Below are 19,725 nucleotides of genomic sequence, written 5' to 3' on the forward strand. Positions count from 1 at the left end.
GGGAAATCTTGTGGAATAAAGTGAGGTGCTTCTGAGAGCCGGAGTAAGAAGGCAGCAGCTGGCGCTCCCAGGCCACCCTCTGCTGTCCAGGTCCCAGGAGACAGCACGGGGGTGGCTACAGATCACCTTTCTCTCTCAGGTTTCCCAGCTGACTTTCCCTGAGTCCCAGTTTTCTTTGGTAATTTGAGCTGAGATTGGGAGGCGTGGGGGTTATTATCCTGGTCACCCATCCCCAAATCCTGTTTCCATGCCCAGCTGGCTACTGGCTGCTCTACAGGCCACCGGCACCGACCAACTACCCCCCAGGACACAAGGACACGGGCTGCCAGGACACTCCCCGGCCCCAGCCCTGCAGAGAGCGGTGGAACAAGACGGCCGCGCAGCCCCGTAAATATTCCTTGTGTTCTTAATTTTCAGGGGCCTCACGCTGGGCCTCCAGACTCTCATTAAACCAGGAAACATATTACACTGGGTCCCCAAGGCAGATTCATTTCTTCTCCGCTCATATTTATATCACCTTTAATTGTTGTTATTTAACAAGTGTGGAGCACCAACCCTGCCCACCTTAGTCCAGGGAGGGGGCAGGAAGTACCTGGGTCACAGAGAGCAAAGCTGAGGCGGAGGTACATGCACTTGACCCCTCCCCAGCTCCGCCAATGTGCACTTCCCAAGATCAGCCCCCAAAGCTCACTTTGCCAACAGCTGCCTCTCTCTGCACTCCCGGTCCCCCAACCCTAGAATATTCTAGACCCAAAGTCCACCTATTCCCCTGAGAACCGTGCACATTGTACAGAAATGGTTTCTTTTCTCACAAAATACATCATGCATATAGAAAGGCATTAAGACCCAAGCTTCTTTTGGCTGTATTTTCTGCAGATCTTTTTTAGAAGAAACATTTTTAAGAAGTAAAACATTCTGAAAACAGTTGTATTTCCTCCCCAAACCCACTGCCTCCTCCTCGGAGGTAAGCACTCCCCTGAATATGGTGTTTATCATCCTCATGCATGTCTTTATACTTTTGCTACATATGTATGTTTCCAGAAACAATACCAAGTACTGTTTTGCATGTTTTCAAACTTTATACAAATAGAACCATAATGTATGCATCCTTCTGCAATTTGCTTTTTTCCATTCAACATTCTTTCATGATGTGTCCACGCTGGTTCCTGCACTTCCCCTGCCACATAGCATTTCATTGTGTGACTACCACAGATTTCATTTATCTGTATTGGTCTCCAATTTCTTGCTGTCACAAACATGACTGTGGTGATTATTCTGTTCGTGTCTCTTTGTGTACAGGTGTGAGAGTTTTCTTTAGGGAATATACACATTGGAGCTCTTTTCTTAACTTGTCTGTCTCCCTTGCAGGGCACAGAGCTGTCACCATATTCCTGGTGCCAGTGTGATACAGGGTTTGTGGCTCGGGAAAGTTTCTTAGACTGAGCTGAGCTGGAAAGACCTTGAGGGACCATCTGTTGTTCCAGCTTCCTCGCTTACAGAGGAGGAAACTGATGTCCAAAGAGGTCAGAACACGCCTCCGTGGCCGCGCTGCAACTCAGAACGCTGGGCCCTCTGCCCAAGTGTCAAGCCGTGTGCCCCCACATTCAGGGAGAGCTGTGACTCAGAAAAATGATTCAGAGGAGAGAAGTAAAAGGAAGGGACCAGTCAAGAGGTCACACCTGGACATCTGCTTCCAGTGTGGCATTGACACTTAGACACTCATCGCAAAAAGGGAAGCCTTGCTCCTGGACAACCAGCTTGGAGAGGGGGTGCACACGGGGACCCTCACCCTGCAGGGAAGGACCCACTCCCTAGTCTGCCAAGGCCTCAGCTCTGCACACTGGGCCCCCAGACCGATGCCTGCTGGATGGAGGCCCCACTCCGGGGGCCCGGTGTCCAGACCTGCCTTTTATGCCTTCCCTGCCCCCTCTTGCAGATAGTCCAGGCTAGTGGAAGACAATGGGGCGGTGAGCCAGGTGACCCAGATATTATGGCCTCGAGGTAGAGCGTGGGCTCTGGTGCCAGATGGCTGGGGATCAAATCCCCTCTCTCCTGCTCACTAGCTGAGCTGTCTGACCTTGGTGAGTTGCTTTGCCTCCTTTTTTTCATTTTGCTTCATTGTTTTTCATCTTTAAAATTGGGGGTGGTAGCATTCCATTTAAAATGGGGGTGGTAACATTCCATTTAAAATGGGGGTGGTAATATTCCATTTAAAATGGGGGTGGTAATATTCCATTTAAATTGGAGATGGTAACTTTCACTTATCATGATATGGGGAAGACTCACAGGTAGTTTGCATAAGGCAACTCACAAGGCCTGGCAAGTGCCATGTATTTTATTAGTCCCAACTTCCATACAATAGCTAGTGTGGCATTGACACACCCTGCACGGCCTGACCTCACTCCCACTCTGGCTCTGCCACCTGGCCTGGGGCAAGCCATTCCTCCAAGCCTGTTTCCTCACTTCAAAGTGGTGATGACACCACCTGTCAGGAGTGTATGATGACATCGAACAAGCCACAGGGGCCTTGACAAGGTAAGCTGTCACCAAGCAGAGAGGGACCAGTGCTATCGTTTCATTTGTTCATTCTGATCTGCCAGTCAGGCCAAGGGTTTTCCCACCCATTGTGAGCGGCAGACCATGAGCAAACAGATAAGATTCTCTGTCCACAGTCCAGAGGCCGAACAAAGGCTGCCCTGGGTACCTACTCCCTGCCCTCATGAGGTTTTTTTTTCTTCTTTTGCACATCCGGAAGGAATTGAAGAGGTGGCAGAGGAAAGTCAGCAAAACTCTGAGCCTCTGTTTGCTCATCTGTCATTGGGGTGCATTATTTCCATGCTATGCAGAATTATGGGTATCTAGTTGGACACATTTGCAAGCATGCTACAACCTGTGAAAGCACAGTACAAATTGAACTTATGAAGTAGGAGACTACTGAGTTTATCATAGATCCCACTGCTTCATCTCTGGGGCCGGGGCTTCCAGGCCTCTCTGGTAAGCTGTGGCCTGGGTTAAGAGACAGCAGCCTGAGGAAGGACATGGGGTATGGGAAGAGTGTGGGCTGCATGACACAGGGAGCTCAGCAGCTTACCTGCCTCTAGGGTACCCAGTGAGAATTCCCAGGAAACTCAAGGGCAGACTCCAGAAGAGGAGGCAAGGAATAACCTTCACCTTCCTGAGACCATTATTATTATTACTTATTATTTGAAAGGCAGAGTTATAAAGAGAGAAGGGCAGAAAGAGAGAGAGATCTTCCACCTACTGGTTCACTCCCCAAATGCCGCAATGGCCAGGCTGGACCTGACCAAAGCCAGAAGCCGAGAACTCCATCTGGGTCTCCTACTTGGGTGACAGGGGCTCAACCACTTGGGTCATCATCCACTGCTTTCTGAGATGTATTAGCAGGAATCTGGATGAAAAGTGGAGACGCTGGGACTCGAACTTGTGCTCACATGGGATGGTGGTGTTGCAGGTGGTGGCTTAACCCACTGCGCCACAGCACCAGCCCCCAAACATCCTTGACCATTAAAGGCCAGGCCCAAAAATTCCTCCCTGACCATTCCCTGCCCCAAATCTCCCATGGCTTCCCACTGCCCTTTAATTGCACACAATGCATGCAACCTCACTAGACCCCACCGTTACTGCAGCCTGAGCTCCAGCCAGAGCAGACTCTTTCCCAAGAGCAGTCCCTTGTCCTCAGCCCCCCAGGAGTGCATGCCTGTGGCCTCCTTTACCTGGGACCCAGCTGCTCAATGGAGTCCTGCAGAGGCCTTCAACACACACCCATGCCTGGGCTTACCTTAGGAATCCTGATTCTATCATTTTGGGGTTGGACCTGGACATTGATGTGTTTTTTTTGTTTTTGTTTTTTTAAGATTTATTTATTTACTTGAGAGGCAGAGTTACAGACAGAGAGAGGGACAGAGAGAAATGTCTTCCATCTGCTGGTTCACTCCCCACATAGCTACAATGACTGGAGCTGGGCCGATCTGAAGCCAGGAGCCAGGAGCCTCTTCCCAATCTCCCACGGCACTTGGCCATATTCTAGTGATTTCCTAGACCATTAGCAGGGAGCATCAGAAGTAGAACAGCCAGTACTCAAACCAGCACTCATATGGGATGCCGGCGCTGCAGGCGGATGCTTAACCTGCTATACCACAGCACCAGCCCCCCTACATCAGTGGTTTCCAAAGCTCCCCAGATGATTGTTAAGTGGACAGCTGAAAGATGTAGAACATCACCTGGTGGCACTCAGCCTGCCAAACATATCACTCTCCAGGTCGCAGATGGGTCCCCCACCTATAAGCCCCAGAGAGCTTAGTGCCCCGACCCCGCACCTCATCACACTCTACCTCATGTTGTGTTGGGGTCACCTGTGTCCCAAGCCCGGAAACCCCTCAAAGGCAGGGACAGTGTCCTCCATGTATTTCCATGCTTCTGTCTGCCCTTCCTCTACCTAAGGGACCTCACTCAGTAGCAACTGATCCATGGCTGGCCATAAAATTCAAAATATCTAGGGGCTGGCACTGTGGCATAGAAAGCTAAGCATCTGCTTGCAGTATCAGCATCCCATATGGGCGCTCATTTGTATCCTGGCTGCTCCTCTTCCAATCCAGCTCTCTGCTGTGGCTGGAAAAGCAGTGGAAGATGGCCCAAGTGCTTGGGCCTCTGCACTCACGTGGGAAACCCAGAAGAAGCTCCTGGCTCCTGGCTTCAGATTGGCCCAGCTCCAGCCATTGTGACCCCTTGGGGAGTGAACCAGTGGATAGAAGACCTTTCTTTCTGTCTCTCCCTCTCTCTATCAGTAACTCCACCTCTCAAATAAATAAATAAATCTTAAAAAACCAAACCAAAACAAAAAAACACATGGCTCCCTCCACTCCTGTCCAAAAGAGAAAGAGGAGAAGGAGGCACTGTTGTCTACAATGAGGAGAAAAGGCCAACAACTGAACCTGGCAGCCCCAGTGCCCCTAGACTCACCCTGGGCTGGATGCTGCAAGGGGTGCCCTTTCCCACAGAGGGGCAGCAGGTCAACGTGCCTCTTAGGCTTCTGCTCCAGGGAGGTTCTGGAAGTCTACACAGATGAATCTCTCCCCTTTTCACAAGTAAAAAGTATGAGTATTCACATGCGAGCACACAGTCAATATGTGCACATCACATCATGTCTATTGTTGATACGCATGCACACATATCTGTTCTAATTCAGATGAGTTTCTTTCCTCTGTGGGAAGAGGAATTTCTCCAAATCTCTTGAGATCCTCAGGAAAGACCCCTGGGAATCACTGTCTACACAACACAGCATCTTGCGCACAGGAAGCGCTCAAAGAACATTTGCTAAATTAAATAATGAACTAAAAATTCAATCAGCTGATTGTTGCTTATGCTAACACAGTCATTTAGATAGACTGAGGGGATGAGAGTGACAGGAGATGGGGTACTGCCCTGGCCTTGGCCTGACAGAACCAGGAGGGGTGCAGGCAAGCAGGGCATGAGCACGTCCCATCAGGCTCTGCAAAATGTCCTCCCTGGGCCTGTGTCAGTAATGGCATGATCTGGAACATTCTAGAAGCTAGCTTCTTACCTTTCTTGATCCAATCTGAGGGGCGGTGAAGAGCAATGTGCTCTCACATGGGATTCCTAGGCCCATCCAACCCTCACACGGCATGAAGACAGTCCCACACCTGGCCAGCACCAGCATCTGGGCAGAAGCTGAACTTGGGTCCCCAGACTCTGCCCCTGCCCACCCCCCACCCACTGGCCACTCACTTTCACAGGCTTCTTTCTCCCATTCAGTTGCCACTTCTCAGCTGACTCTCCAGGACTTGAAGATTCTACGCCCTTAGAGATTCGAGTGTTCAGCCATACTCTGAGCCCCTGCTTGCTCTGTGGAGGGGAGGAGTCTCTCTCTAGGTTGCGAGGAAAACGCCTCAACTTAGAGGCCTTTGTCAGAGCCACAGGATCCCTCTTGTCCTCAAGGAGGTTGCAGAAGGGCCACGCCTGGTTCCAACCAGCTTGTCATTTGAAAGGTGGGCTTGGCATCCTATTGAGACCCAAGTTAAAGTGCCAAAGGTTTCTGCACACAACCGACGCTGAGGAGTGCATAAAAGCCAGGAGCACGATGAGAGTGACCCAAGGGAGTCCCTGCCCGTGCCCCATCACAATGGTTGAACTCCTCACCGTTCTGCCCTTAAAAAAGGTGGGGTTTTTTGTTTGTTTGCTTTGTTTTTGTTTTTTTGAAAAGCAGAGAAACACGAGGTAGCATTGTGGCACAGTGGATTAAGCTGCTGCCTGTGACGCTAGCATCCCATGTGAGCCAATTCCAGCTCTCTGCTAATGCATTTGGGAAAGCAACAGAAGATGGCCCAAGTGCTGGGACCCCTGCCACCCACACAGGAGACTCAGATGGAGTTCCAGGCTCATTGCTTTGCTCTGGTCCAGCCCCAGCCATTGTGGTCATTTGAGCAGTGAACCAGCAGACAGAATATTTCTGTGTGTCTCTCCATCTCTTTCTGTAACTACCTTTCAAGTAAGTAAATAAAACTTTTTTTTGATATTTATTTACTTGAAAGGCAGAGTTACAGTGAGGCAGAGGCAGGGGGCGGGGGAGAGAGAGAGAGGTCTTCCATCTGCTGGTTTACTCCCCAGAGCTGAACTGATCTGAAGCCAGGAGCCAGGAGCTTCTTCCGAGTCTCCCACACAGGTGCAGTGGCTCAAGGACTTGGGCTATCTTTCATTGCTTTCTCAGGCCACAGCAGAGAGCCAGATCAGAAGCAGAGCAGCCAGGGCATGAACCGGTGCCTATATGGGATGCCAGCACTGCAGGCAGCAGCTTTACCCACTACGCCACAGTGCCGGCCCCAAAACATTTTTAAAAGGAAAGAAAAGCAGAAAAACAGAGAGACAGAAAGATTGCCCATCTTCTGGTTCCCTCCCCAACTGCTGTTAAAGCTGAGGCTAAGCCAGAAGCCATAATTTAATCCAGGTCTCCCACGTGCATAACAGGGACTCAGCACTTGGGCCATCACCTGCTTCCTCCCTGTATATAGATTAGCAGGAAATTAGACCAGAAGTGGAGCTGGGACTCAAACTCAGGTTCTCTGATATGGGATACAGGCGGCCCAAGTGGGGTCTTACCTGCACACCAAATGCCCACCATCATCCTGCCCTTTTGCCCTCCGCCCTGATGCCCACATGACCCTTGTGTAAGGAGAGTGAGGGGTGCTCTCCTAAGCACTCACATCCGTGTGTTTACCCCTCATGGATGCCTTCCATGCCCCCAGGAGAAGAGGACCAGCCCTGGGGGAGTGCATGGGCCGGTGTCTGCCCAGCATCAGGAAAAACTGAAAACCTCCAACAGAGGATCTATTGGCAGAGAAGAGATCTGCGTAGAGAAATATACATGAAAAATTCATGTCCTCTATAGAAAAAAAGACATCATTTCTAATGCTCACAGCTGACAGCCATGAATGAAGTACAGAGCGGGTACAGGGCCACCTGGCCAGCAAGAAGCAGGGTCAGGACTAGAACTCGTCTCTAGGAGGCCACAGCCCACACTCGGCCACTCGGCCTCACTGCAGCCTTTAAGAGGCTCCTGGCAAGCCCTGCTGAACTGAGGTGCAGCAGGGGCCAGCAGTGGTTCTACTGGAGCAGTACAACCACGTCTTCCTCATCCTACGGACAACTAACCCAAAGCATCACTCAGCCTCCAGGCTGAATTTTCCTCTAGGGTTTCAACCACCTTGAGCACCTACTGTGGGCCATGCACAGTGAGGCTTGCAGCCTCAGCACCGTCTCCATGCAGCTCTGGCACCAGCAGCAATGTCTCATTGATACACAACAGAGTTCAAAATCACAGGCTTGGCAGGAAGCACCATCTATACATAGCTCTACCATTCTGTAAGCACCGTTGGCTTCTTCTGAATAAATGCTACCCTACATTAAATGCCAGAATTCGGCAAGCAATACTGCATGTTTGCAATGAGATTGAGAACTGGAGGCAAGATTGATTCTGATGTGAACACCAGCAAAGCAAATGGGTTTTTGAAAACCCTATAATTTCCTTGCAACCCTTGACTTCACTAAACACACATTTTTAGACTACAGCACAGTTAGGTAGGCATTAAACAAAAATGAGGTAGTCTAATGATGATTTATATGTAGGATAACCTTCTATAAAGAATTCCGCTCTGATTCCAGGGTAACTTACGGAGGTGCCAACTTAACCAAACAATGCCGCTTGCTCCATGTCCACTGCCGCGGCGTGATCCCAGGGCAGCGCGCTGGCCTGCAATTGTCTTAAATCTGCTGAAATTCACCCAGTGGGCGCTCTGGAAATGCAGCGCCTGCCATGAACTAAATGGAAAAGCAAAACACGACACATGCACACGCCGCCAGAGGCACCTGTGAACACGAGACGTTTCTGCTTGACTGAGGAGCGCAGCTGATGGTTCTGGAACCAACCAACTGGCGCACAACTGCGGAGCAGCCCGCCTGCCAGGATCCTGGAAGCAGTCCTGGGGCGCTGCGGGCACGTGCTCCAGGTGGGGCTTCAAGAGCTCCCCGGGGTGCAGGCATCGAAACCAGAGTTCAGGTGTGCTCCACCCTGGCTCCGTGACCTTGAGCGGGCTCCCCCCCCCCCATCCTCTCCTGTCTGGTAGAGAATTTAAGGATGTGCCCCCTGCAGATGTGGCTCAGAGGGCTTGATAAGAAGACGTCAGTGACTGGGCTTTCTAACACAGGTGGGAAAGGGGAGCGGTGGTCCATATCATCACTGACAGCTGAACTCAAACTGCCCTGGTCATGCGCCCTCCCTTCCTCCCTCGGTGGCCTAGGGCATGTGACTGGGATCCACAAAATGGGGAGAATCCTAATACCCACGACGCGGAACACCTGTGACAATGCCGTCACACAACATGGGAAAAGCACTTGTCACATAAGAGCTCGATCATTGATGACCTGTGTTCTGATTCACGGTCATTGTCGCCACGATGACCATTTCTGTTTAGGCTGACAGGCCAGAGGGAGGGGTCCTTGGCCACATCTGTATGCTTCCTTGCCATCCCTAACCGGCAACGTGTGTTCAGCAGCTTTGCAAGGTAGGATTTGCCTTCCACGTGTCCAGGAAGAGACAAGTCTGAGTCTGCGGCCCCCCCCCCCCCCATAAAGCAAACAATAAACAAAGAGCAGTAACACTGAGGGCCAGCTGCCTTTCCTCCTAGCCACCTTCGTGAGGGAAATATTAACTGGCGGCGTCTCTAGAACAGCTCTCTGCCCGGAGTCACTGCTACGAGGAGAGAGCTTGGGCTCCGGACAGAAGCTCTGGGTCCAAGCCCCGGCCTTGCCACTTGGAAGCTGTGTGACCTGGAGCAAAAGTGCCTACCTTCTCTGAATCTCATTTTCTTTGTACTCACGTTGGGGAGTAGCATGCTTCTCTCACAGGGCTGCAAGGAGAGCTCAACGAGCTGACATGCAGGTTCCTGCCCCTGCACCCCGCAACACACGTGGCTCAACACTTGTGTATTTCCTTCCCTGGACTTCTAACTGCGCAAGGTGCTAAGCCTCACTGCATCTGTGTCCTCATCTGTCAGATGAGCAAGGTCACAGGGCCTTTTGTAGACAAACGACATAATGTGGAAGTGCTTTACACACTGTCATTCAGAGGATCGCTATGACCAGTAGAGAGAACAGTGTCAGTGAGCGGAGCTTGAACACTTGAGGCAACCTGGGCCCGTGCAGGATGTGGAGCTCATCCTTCCCGTGTTAGATCCACACACACACACACACACACACACACCCCTCCACTCCCTCCCTCAACATAAGTCTCCATCAGGGACCGCGCACTGGTGAAGGCGACAGGGATGAACAACTCTGCGCACCCCAGTCATTTTGCTTCCCTGCCTCCCCCTGCACGGATGTCACCTCAGAATATCTGAGTTAGGGACACTGTAGTTGCCACCTGTGTAGCCCCAGTCCTGTGGCTTTCTCAAGACCACATTGAGTGGGGGGCCACCTCCATCTTGGATCCTGGAACCACTGCTCCTCCAGGGGGCTGCATCCCTGGCTTACCACCTCCAGCTTCCAACCCAGCACCCACAAAGAATAGCAGAGGTGGGAACCCTAAGAGGAGCTGTTTCTGGGGAAAAGAGAGTGAGGAGGACGGGTCCTAGGGCTGGATACCCCATGACGCCGGAGGGATGCATTTCCTTGAGGCGCTGAGGCCACTCCTTCCCCACCTGAGAGTTCTGGTCTCCCCACAGGCCTATTTTTCATTTCAGGGATTTCACATACATTAGGTTCATTGTCCCATTTTACAGATGAATAAGTGGAGGCCTTGACAACAACTTGCTGCAGGTACTGATTAAACCCAGCAGATTCCACAGACTGTCTTCTTCCCACTCCACCCACTGCACCTTCTGGGAACTGGCTGCTCATAACTGCTTCCCACTGATGTCAGGTTGTTCATCTTTTTCTTGTTGTGAGGCAAGAAAAATATAAGGCAGCACAGATGCACAGATTACGGAGTACCTAAATTCAAATCCCAGCTCTTCCGCTTACTAGCTTTAAGCAATTTAGTTATCTACTTTTTGCCTCAGCTGATTCATCTGTCAAATGGGAGAGTAATCAAGTGTCTGGTGCAGCAGTTAAGACAACACTCAGAACTCCCGCATCTCATCTCCAAGGGCCTGGTTTCAAGTCCTGGCCCCATTCTCAATTCTAGCTTCTGGCTAATGTGCACCCTGAGAAACAGCAGATAATGTCTCAGGGGACTGGGTTCCTGCCATCCACATGGGAGACCCAGTTTGAGATCCTGGCTCCTGATTTGGGCCAGTCCTGGGTTTTGTGGGCATTTGGGGGAGTGAACCAACGATGGGAGCTCTGCCTATCTCTGTCTCTGTCTCTAAAATAAATAAAGATCGAAGAAGAAAAAAAAAAACACATTCTGGCTCATGGAAAAAGGACTAGTTTGTCCCTTGGACACAGGGTCAACCCAAGAGCAATCTGGGCAGGACAACACACACACACACACACACACACACAGAGTAAACGAGCTAATTATGGTAAACTGCTTAGAACAGAGCCTGCCAACTCAGTCAGTACTCTAAATATTGTCAGCATTATCATGCCCCTTGTCTTCTTGCCCTAGTCCACGATCTTCAAGGGTCAAACAGCCAGTAACCTTTTTGGATTTGTCACCCACTACTTCTTTCTGCCCTCCCAGTCACGTCCCCAGATCATCCCACCCTCTCCTTGCCTGCTGGCCTGTACCCACGCTGTCACCTCCACCAAGGGCTCCCAAGGCCCTCCTGATCACAGGCCCTGCCTCCCTCCCTCCAGGACACCTTCCTGGGCTGCTGTTGCCAGGAATAACTGAGCCCTGCCGTACCATCCCCTTCCCCAGGAAGACCCCGGAGCCCTGAATGGGGCCCCCGAGGAGAGGAACAGGCCATGGTCAGCTTGGATTCCTCTGCATGGCCCAAACCCGAGGGGCTGACTCTTTCTGAGCTCACGTCCGTGCCATCAGCCCCACCCCCTGCACCCCCAGTGAATGAGACCGAGGGCCAGCGAATCCCGGCCATCCCACCAGCATCTCCTGCACACAATCACTGCTCTTGCAGATTCCACACTCCCGCAAGCAGGCACAGCGCAGGTGTGAAACTATCACAGGAAAAAATGCGATTAGTGTCTTGAGTGAGGAACTGATAAAGTTCAGGAGGCACTCAGGAAAGGATCGCTGGGAGGGGGCTAATCCGGGTGATTTTAAAACCCGTTCTTAGCAGGAACAACATCACAGAAAACAGAGAGGTCTGAACGAGATCTTGAGAGAAGCTCAGGTTTTGGACAAAGATGGAAAACCATCTGGTAGTCAAACAAAAGTGGCCACAGGCCTGAGAGCAAGCAGGAGAGAAACAAGGAGACTGGGCTGTGCCTGGGATGCTTTATCAGTGGATGAGGAGGCTGGACCACCAGCTCGGACCGTCTGGGGTCTGCATGTGGTCTGGACTGGTTTCCAGCACCACCTGTCTCTCTCTTTCCTGGGCTCACACCCCGTCCAAGTCGGTGTAGACTCACGGCATCCAAAGTAACCTTCCTATGAAGCTGAGCCAAACATAATGAGTAAGTCGGATCTGCATTCCAAAGCCAAGGCGAGGTCAGATTTATTTGCTCTATGGAGATTTCCATCCCTGCCCTTCAGAGCTGAGGACACGAGCTGAATCCCAAATTCCCAGATCAGGGCCCCAAACAGAGCCAGTGCCCAGTAAAGTCCCCTTGTTAGAATGGTTGTTTTGTTCATTGATCTTTTAGAAGGGACCTGTTGCCCATCAGAAAATCAGAGCCGGTGCCAGCATCATGGTATGGAGGGCTAAGCTGCTGTTCCCCGTGATAGCAGCCATATCGGAGCACAGGTTTGAGTCCTGGCTGCTCTGCTTCCAATGCAGCTCCCTGATGATGCACCTAGGAAGGCACTGGAGGATGATCCAAGTGCTTGGGACCCTGCCACCCATATGGGAGACCAAGATGGAGTTCCTGGCTCCTGGCTTTGGCCTGGCTAAGCCTTGGCCTTTGCAACCATTTGGGGAGTGAACCAGTGGATGAAAGATCTTTCTCTCTCTCTCGCTCTTTCTCTGTTTCTATCTCTAACTCTGCCTTTCAAATAAGTAAAATAAACTTTAACAAAAAAAAAGAAAGAAAGAAAGAAAGAAAGAAAGAAAGAAAGAAAGAAAGAAAGAAAGAAAGAAAGAAAGAAAGAAAAATGAGAACCTCTGGTTACCACACACAGCCAGAGGTCAGCTAGTGACACAGTTCTGTCTCCAAGCAAACATGGCAGATGAGGACAGGTGCTCATCCTGTGTGGAAATCCAAGGACTGTTCACCCCTTCACTCCTAATGGGGAGGCTGTGCTGGAGAGGCAGCAGAGGTACAAGACCCCAGAAGATCCCAGCTCAAACCCAGGCAGCATCCCTTATTAGCTGTGTGGCCTCGGATAACTTCTCTGAGCCTCAATGTCTTCATTTGTCAAACAGGAAAAGAACAGCAAGCATTATCGCTCTAAAAGGGTTATTGTGAGGATTAGGGAAAATAAATTGAAAATGCCTACTGAGAATGGGAGAAAGAGGAGGAAGAAAGGTTGGAGCACAGGCAGGAGGGAGGCTAGGGTGGGAAGTAGCACTATGTTCCCGAATCTGTATACATGAAATACGTGAAACTTGTATAACTTAAATAAAATTTAAAAATAAAAAATAAATAAAAATGCAAAATGCCTGACATAAAAGAGGTCTCATCCATGATGGATATTACCATTAATCATATTATTACTCTATGGGAGTGCTATGCTGTTGCTGGTGACACAATGATGGAAAGGATATAGGCGTACCAACTCCTATGGCAGACAGATAGAAATAACCGCCTGGACCACGAGACGGGAGGAAGGAGCTGCTCTAGGAACGCAGCTGCAGGAGTAGCGGCTTGAGCTGCGTGGGAGGGCTTGTGAAAGGGACCCACGTGAACCAAGTTTACAGTCAAAGAGAGGTGGGGTACCAACAAGCAGAGGTGGGGGGACCAGTAGGGATCATGCAGAGGGTGAAATGAAAAGATATAAAAACCCATGGGAAACCCTGGGCCCCTGGCCCACTGGGGACAATCACTGTAGGGAGCTGGAGGAGGGCTGGGGTGGTCACTTGGCTCCCACCTGTGGGCAGAGGTGGGCCACAGCCAGGAGGCATTGCCCAGTGGGAATCCTCGCATTGGAGGGCCTTCTCATGTGTTTTTTTTTAATGTTTACTCATTTTTATTTATTTGAAAGGCAGAGAGACAGAGATGGAGACAGAGATCTTCTGTCTGCTGGTTCACTCCCCAAAGGCCTGCAACAGCCAGGGCTGGGCCAGGCCAAAGCCAGGAGCCCGAGCTTCATCCCAGTCTCCCACATGAATGTCAAGGGCTCAGCACCTCAGTCATCGTCTGCTGCGTCCCAGAGTGCATACTAGCAGGAAGCTGGATAGGCAGTAGTGGTGCAGGAGGAACTTGACCCCAGGTAGCCCTATGGGATTCAGGTGACCCACGCAGAGGTTAACCACAACGCCAGCCTCAGAGGGGCCTTTTCAGACAGGATCCCTCTGGCCAGATTCCCCCTTGTCCCTATTTCCCCTCCCCCATCACGCAGTACCCTCCATGCACTCACAGCCTGGCCAAGTCAGAACAAGATCCCAACACCCACAGGCCCCATCCCTAGGCTGGCAGCGGGGAGCTCCTCCCGGCTGGTTTTGCAGAACAGCAGCAGACACATCTGGCCACGTCTGAGCAGTGTCCAAAACCCCCCGCTGGGGCCGACAGAGCCATTCAGGATGCTGGGGAAGAGCATGCTGGGAAACTCCCACAAGGAGCTCACATCAATATAATCAGGTCTGGTGGAAATGAAAAGCTATTAGGAACAGGGCCGGATTTATCTTTATATCCAGTAACATGCATTGTAATGGTGATCATGCAGATGGGAAATTAAACCACATCTCGGCTTCACTGGAGGCCTTAATTTTAATTTATGTTTGTGCTCAGCCTTTGGCCCTCTTACCCCCACCCAACGGGCTCTGGAGAGCCAGTTCACCATAACACCAGGTCCCTCAGGAGAGAACCAGGGGCTGGATCCACCAGACCAAAAGTGAGAGGCCCTGCGCTTCATTTATCCATCTTTAAACAGCAGGCGTGAAGGGAGGTGGCCAGCTCAGGGTGGGAGGAGGCACTGGAGGCAGGTGTAGCGGTGGCAGGTGGCTCTGAGGACGGTTAGCACTTTGGTCTGTATCTTTAGCCTCCCCCTACTCTGGGAAAAGCACAACCAAAAACCCGGTAAGAGATTCCATTGCCAACTCTAGGATAGGCATGGATAGCCAAGAAGACAAACCCATGTGCAATTATCCAACTCCCCAGCCTGTTTAAGTCCTAAGCCCTGAATCCTCCCCAGACTCCCTTAAAAAGCAGCATGGGGGAGGAGCTGGCTCCTCTTCACAGGGGCCTGCACCTGCCCTTGGGCCCCCTCCTCCCAAGGCACCTGCTCTCCTCAAGGGGCTGCCTCTTGGGGCCCTGATTGATCACATCAGCCTCCCCTACACCTCCTCCTGATTCCCAGCACCTGCTCCTGCCGGCTCTGTGGTTTGTGGAGAATCTGAGCCCAGCCCCGCACATCCAGAGATCAAAGTCAACACAGCTCCCCTGCCCCAGAAGCAGACCCTGGAGTGTCAGAGGGAAGTGACTGGCTCCTCCATCCTTCTTCAGCCTCCAAGGCAACTGATCATTAAATCTCTCCCCACCGTGAGAAGCTGCCCTCCAGCCTCCCCATTGCAAAACACGCACACACAGCACAGCACAGCACAGCACACACGTTGGAGATAGCATGAATAGAGACGGAAGAGAAATTCTGTTTTCATAAAAAAATCAACAAACTATTTGAACTTTCTAAAATTAAAGTATGAGGCATGTAGACACAAGTCCTGGTCCCTCACCTAGAGCCTGGAGGAAGCAAACCCCTCTTTTCCTGCTATCAGACTCATTAGATCTGTGTGTTTGGGGAGGAACAGCCCTGGGTCTAACATGTAGCTGTAGAAGGATCTAGAATGATTATGGCTGGGGTTAGAGAGTTAGGCAGGGGAAGAAAATTCTGCAAGACCAAAGGAAAGAAAGGGTTCTATAGAACCAGAGTTGAACACAGCCCCGCAGATTAGCATCAAGGCCACTTCCCTGATAATTATGCCCTTTGGGGCCAGCAGCCCAGTCTTGACATCAAAGACGGCCCTGAAGCACCAACTACAAGGACCGCCTGGGGGGAGCTCACTGCCTCTAGCTCCTAAGCGCAGGAGCTGGCTAGCCTTCCATCCTCTCTCCTGTGGGCTCTGGTCTCCTAACTGCCCCAGGCTCACCACGCCCAGCCGGTTTCACTGTCTCGGTCATGTGGCTTCCCAGACTCCTCCAGAATTCTTCCCGGCATCCATGCATCCACTCACTGAACACTGAGTGAGTGCCCTGACCGTGGAAGAGCTAAGAGCCAGGGATGCTGGGTGAAGACAAGCCAGTGAGCCGCCCTGGTGCGCAGTCTTGCGGGGGTCATGACTGGGATGCGGCAGAACGCTGCCACAGAAACGGCAGGCACCAAGAGGAAGCACAACCCATCCGCAGAAGCTGTCAGCCTGTGTCCTCAGCATTGGCCACGTAGTAAGTAACTCCTTCTAATTACAACCCAAGGGGCCCATTTTACAGCTGGGGAAACTGAGGGAGTCTGTGACTTACTTGCCCAGCTCGTAAGCAATGGAAGGAGTTCCAAATCCAAGTGGTCTGGTTCTAGATTGGGGCTCTTAATCACTCAGTGGACCTGATTCCGTGAAGCCTTCCCTGAAAGATCAACATTGATTTTTCCCTCTTCTTCAGGCCCCAGCGCTCACGGCGGCAGTCAGAGTAACACCTAATTGGATGCATTTGTGTGGGTGTGGGGAGACGCTGCTGTGTGGGGTTAAGTGCACGGGCTGAAAAACAAACCCGATCCAAGCCTCTATCCTCGCTTAATGGACCCGTGACCCAGAAGCTCCTTTGCTTCTCTGAGCCTCCTTTTTTTTTGTAAAATGGAGGGAGGAAAAATACACTTACGGGCTTTTCGTGAGGCTAACATGAGATCATTTTTAAAAGTTTCTTAACCCAGTTCCCGGCATATATAATAAGCACTCAAAAAAACTTTGAATATAATAATTATTTTAATGGATATCATGCTTAGTCTATAAACTCAAGTGTACAGGAAATACTGCATTTCTTTACATTCTTTAATCCCTTTAAATCCGACTCTGCAGGAAATTCTGTCTCTGACATTGCTAGGACTCCCCCCGACCCCCACCAGCCCGTGACCCCTGCCCACATGGTCCCTGTGGGGTGCACCTCCTGCCTCATTTGGACAGTTCCAGACCCTGCAGGGCATCACACGGCACTCCTTGAGATCCAGCTGCTTCCTCAGCTGCAGCCACAGAGCCTCCTCCAGCACCATTCCTGTTCCTGGCACTCTTTTGCCTCCTCTTTGTTCCTTGCTCTCAGAGGCTCCCCTTCCAGACAGAACACCTGCTGTGGTTGCAGTGTGTCCCCTACCCCCTACCCTGGGTCCTGTCCTGGAAGCTTGGTCCTACCTGTGGTGGTGACAGGACCTGTAACAGGTGGGGTCTGCAGGGAGGATGTTAGGTGGTGGCGGGGCACTGAGGAAGGGGTTAGAGTAGTTCTCCTGGTTCCCAGGGGACTCCCAGGTGGCTCTTCCTGCCCTGCTGTTATGGGTCTATGTATCTTAATCTTTTTACCAGGTTCCTGCCCACCACAGAGATAAATTCAAAGCAGAGACATAAATACAGTCAGTGCACATGTGGAAGCATGACTTATTTTAAAGAGAGCGAACATATACTCACGCCTGAGCGTGGGCAACCCCACAAGCAGAGATGCCCATCATGAGTGGGCCAGAGAGAGCCAATGAGGAGAGGAGGAGAGAGAGGGCAAGACAGAGACAGACTCATACGCATGGTCAAGAGCAAAGGAAGGGCCCCTCCCACATTGTCAGTCTCTGATGAGACAGTGGGTGGCATCCTAGTTAAATATACAAGTGAGATGGAGGTTAGAGTACATGCAGCTTTCTAGGGTTTTCATGGTGCCTCCATGAAAACATAGACTTAAACTGCCATCTGGCCATCCTAGCATCTCCTCCTTCCTGGTCCCAGGTGAGACCCAGGTGCATCATGGGACAGTGGGTGTAATGGATTGACAGGTACGGGAACAGAGTTACAGTGCAGGACTGGCAAAGATTCCAGCTCACCTATTCCTGCCTATGGCCCTACCTAGTTTCCCCATATCACTGCCACGTGATCTCTCCCTCTCAAACACATCCTCACCATTGTAATGCCGAAAATCAGTACCAAACCAATGCCAGACCATGCCCTTGAACTTCTGGAAACATGAGCTAAATAAATCTCCTTGCTTTATAAGGCACCCAGCCTTGGGTATTTCATTATAGTAATGGGAAACTAACCAATACCACAGCCATCGGCACCTTTCCCATTGTTTTAAGGTTTTACAAAACAGCAAGAGCAGTCATCCTCAAGTAGCTTCAGATTCCTGTCCTGCTACCACCTCTGAAGCCAACAGAAATAATGGTCTGCCCACCTGCCTGGAACTGAGAGAGGCCAAAAGGACCGATCATAAAACACAAATAAATGTCTCAAAAAAAGTGTCTCCACATTAGCTGTTGGCATGCCTGAGCGTTGGTTCTTATCCTACCTGTACAGTAAGAATCACCCAGGGATCACTGGAAAATGCTGATGCCCAGGCCCTACTCCTGAGAGATTTGGACTCAATTGATTTGAGATTGGCATAACCATTGGTACTCTTGAAGGAGCTTCTCCAGAGCTAGGATAGGGAGTGGGATTAAGAACCCCAGCTTTTAAAGGTGCCATGTGTGGAAGTCATATCTTCCCCAACCAACCCGTAGACAATGAGGAGCAAGAATCGTCTCCCACAGGCAGCCAAGGCCCTTCACACCCAAGGAGCGCCTGGTCAAGTCCCTCTACTCTACAGGCAGGACAGCAAAGGTCAAGGCAGCAGACCCCCTGCAGTGTGCGAGCACAGAGGGAGGGTGGCAGAGCCCTCCTGGTACCTGGAGGCCGAGAGGTCTTTTAAGGACGTGAGGTTCTCTCTTGGGGTTCAGAGGTGGAAAGGCTCACATGGCGGCTGCAAAGTGGGGCACCTGCAATGCGGTGTTTCCCCCACCTCCTGCCATCGGCCATGGGTGCAGTCTGCAGCCAACTTCTGAAATAGCACAGGCCCCGTGCACGCCTCCCACAGCAGGTCCGGGAGCAGCAGTGCTTGTTCACGGCGCTCACCACGGCGACACAGACCTCGACCCAGCTTTCCTCTCTCCTTGCCTGGCCATTTCCACAGAAGAGCTGCCTCTAGCCTTGCCACCCCTCCCTCGGCGCAAAGCCAAGCCAGACCTCAGTATAGGAAGGATGGTGGCTCGGTCCTCTGGAGGGGAGCACTTTGCACGCCCAGGAGAGGCCACCGGCACACAGATCTCCACCTCCCCACGCAGAGACCAAAGACACCGTTTTGCTGAAGCCTCACCAGAAGAACGAGACACCACACAGCAGACCACGTTCAAGGCCTTGATCAGCTCAACAACCAGCTCAGGCACCTTCACCCAGCCCCGGCCCCGCGATCCTGTCTTACCTGGGATGATGGCGACGGTGTCTTTCTCCCAAGACACAACGCTAACATATTCCTGCACTGAAGAGGGGATGAGGCACTTGAAGACGGCCACGTTTCCACGCATTGACCTTTGATCCTCCACCCGCACGGTGTAGGGTTCCCTGAAGACTGCAGAGAGATGGGGGGGGGGCGAGGAGAGGGGGCATGAGGGGGGCGAGAGAGAAACAAGAGTCAATGGACCTTCCCGAGAGCCTCCCTCCACCCCGGTCCCTCCCATCTCCCACTGCCCAGCCCAGAACTTCCTGCCACAATCCCCTTCCTGTCTAGGTAACTCCTTCTCCAGCAACCTCCCCTCCCACCATGGACAGCCCCAGAAATGCAAGCTCAACCTTTCCAGTCTGTGTGAGACTGCAGGGAGCTTGACAGCAGCCCCTGAACCCGGAAATGGCAACCAGAGGAATTCCCCTAGGGAAACCAAAGTGGATTTCCTACATTCAAAAAAAATTATGTATTTTATTT

The 19,725-nt window shown here is 51.5% G+C and overlaps 1 protein-coding gene across 2 annotated transcripts in view; it reads right to left on the reverse strand.

Annotated features, from left to right (window-relative positions):
- The window catches only part of DSCAML1 (DS cell adhesion molecule like 1), a 338,651-nt gene that overhangs the window by 298,940 nt on the left and 19,986 nt on the right, over positions 1 to 19,725 (reverse strand). For both annotated transcript variants that reach the window (XM_070078766.1, XM_002708369.4), the window contains exon 3: positions 19,228 to 19,374. In XM_070078766.1, coding sequence (XP_069934867.1) covers positions 19,228 to 19,374 — 147 coding nt within the window. The remainder of the gene's footprint in view (positions 1 to 19,227; positions 19,375 to 19,725) is intronic.

The sequence above is a fragment of the Oryctolagus cuniculus genome, chromosome 1 (assembly GCF_964237555.1).
Source record: "Oryctolagus cuniculus chromosome 1, mOryCun1.1, whole genome shotgun sequence".
Taxonomy (NCBI): Eukaryota; Metazoa; Chordata; class Mammalia; order Lagomorpha; family Leporidae; genus Oryctolagus; species Oryctolagus cuniculus.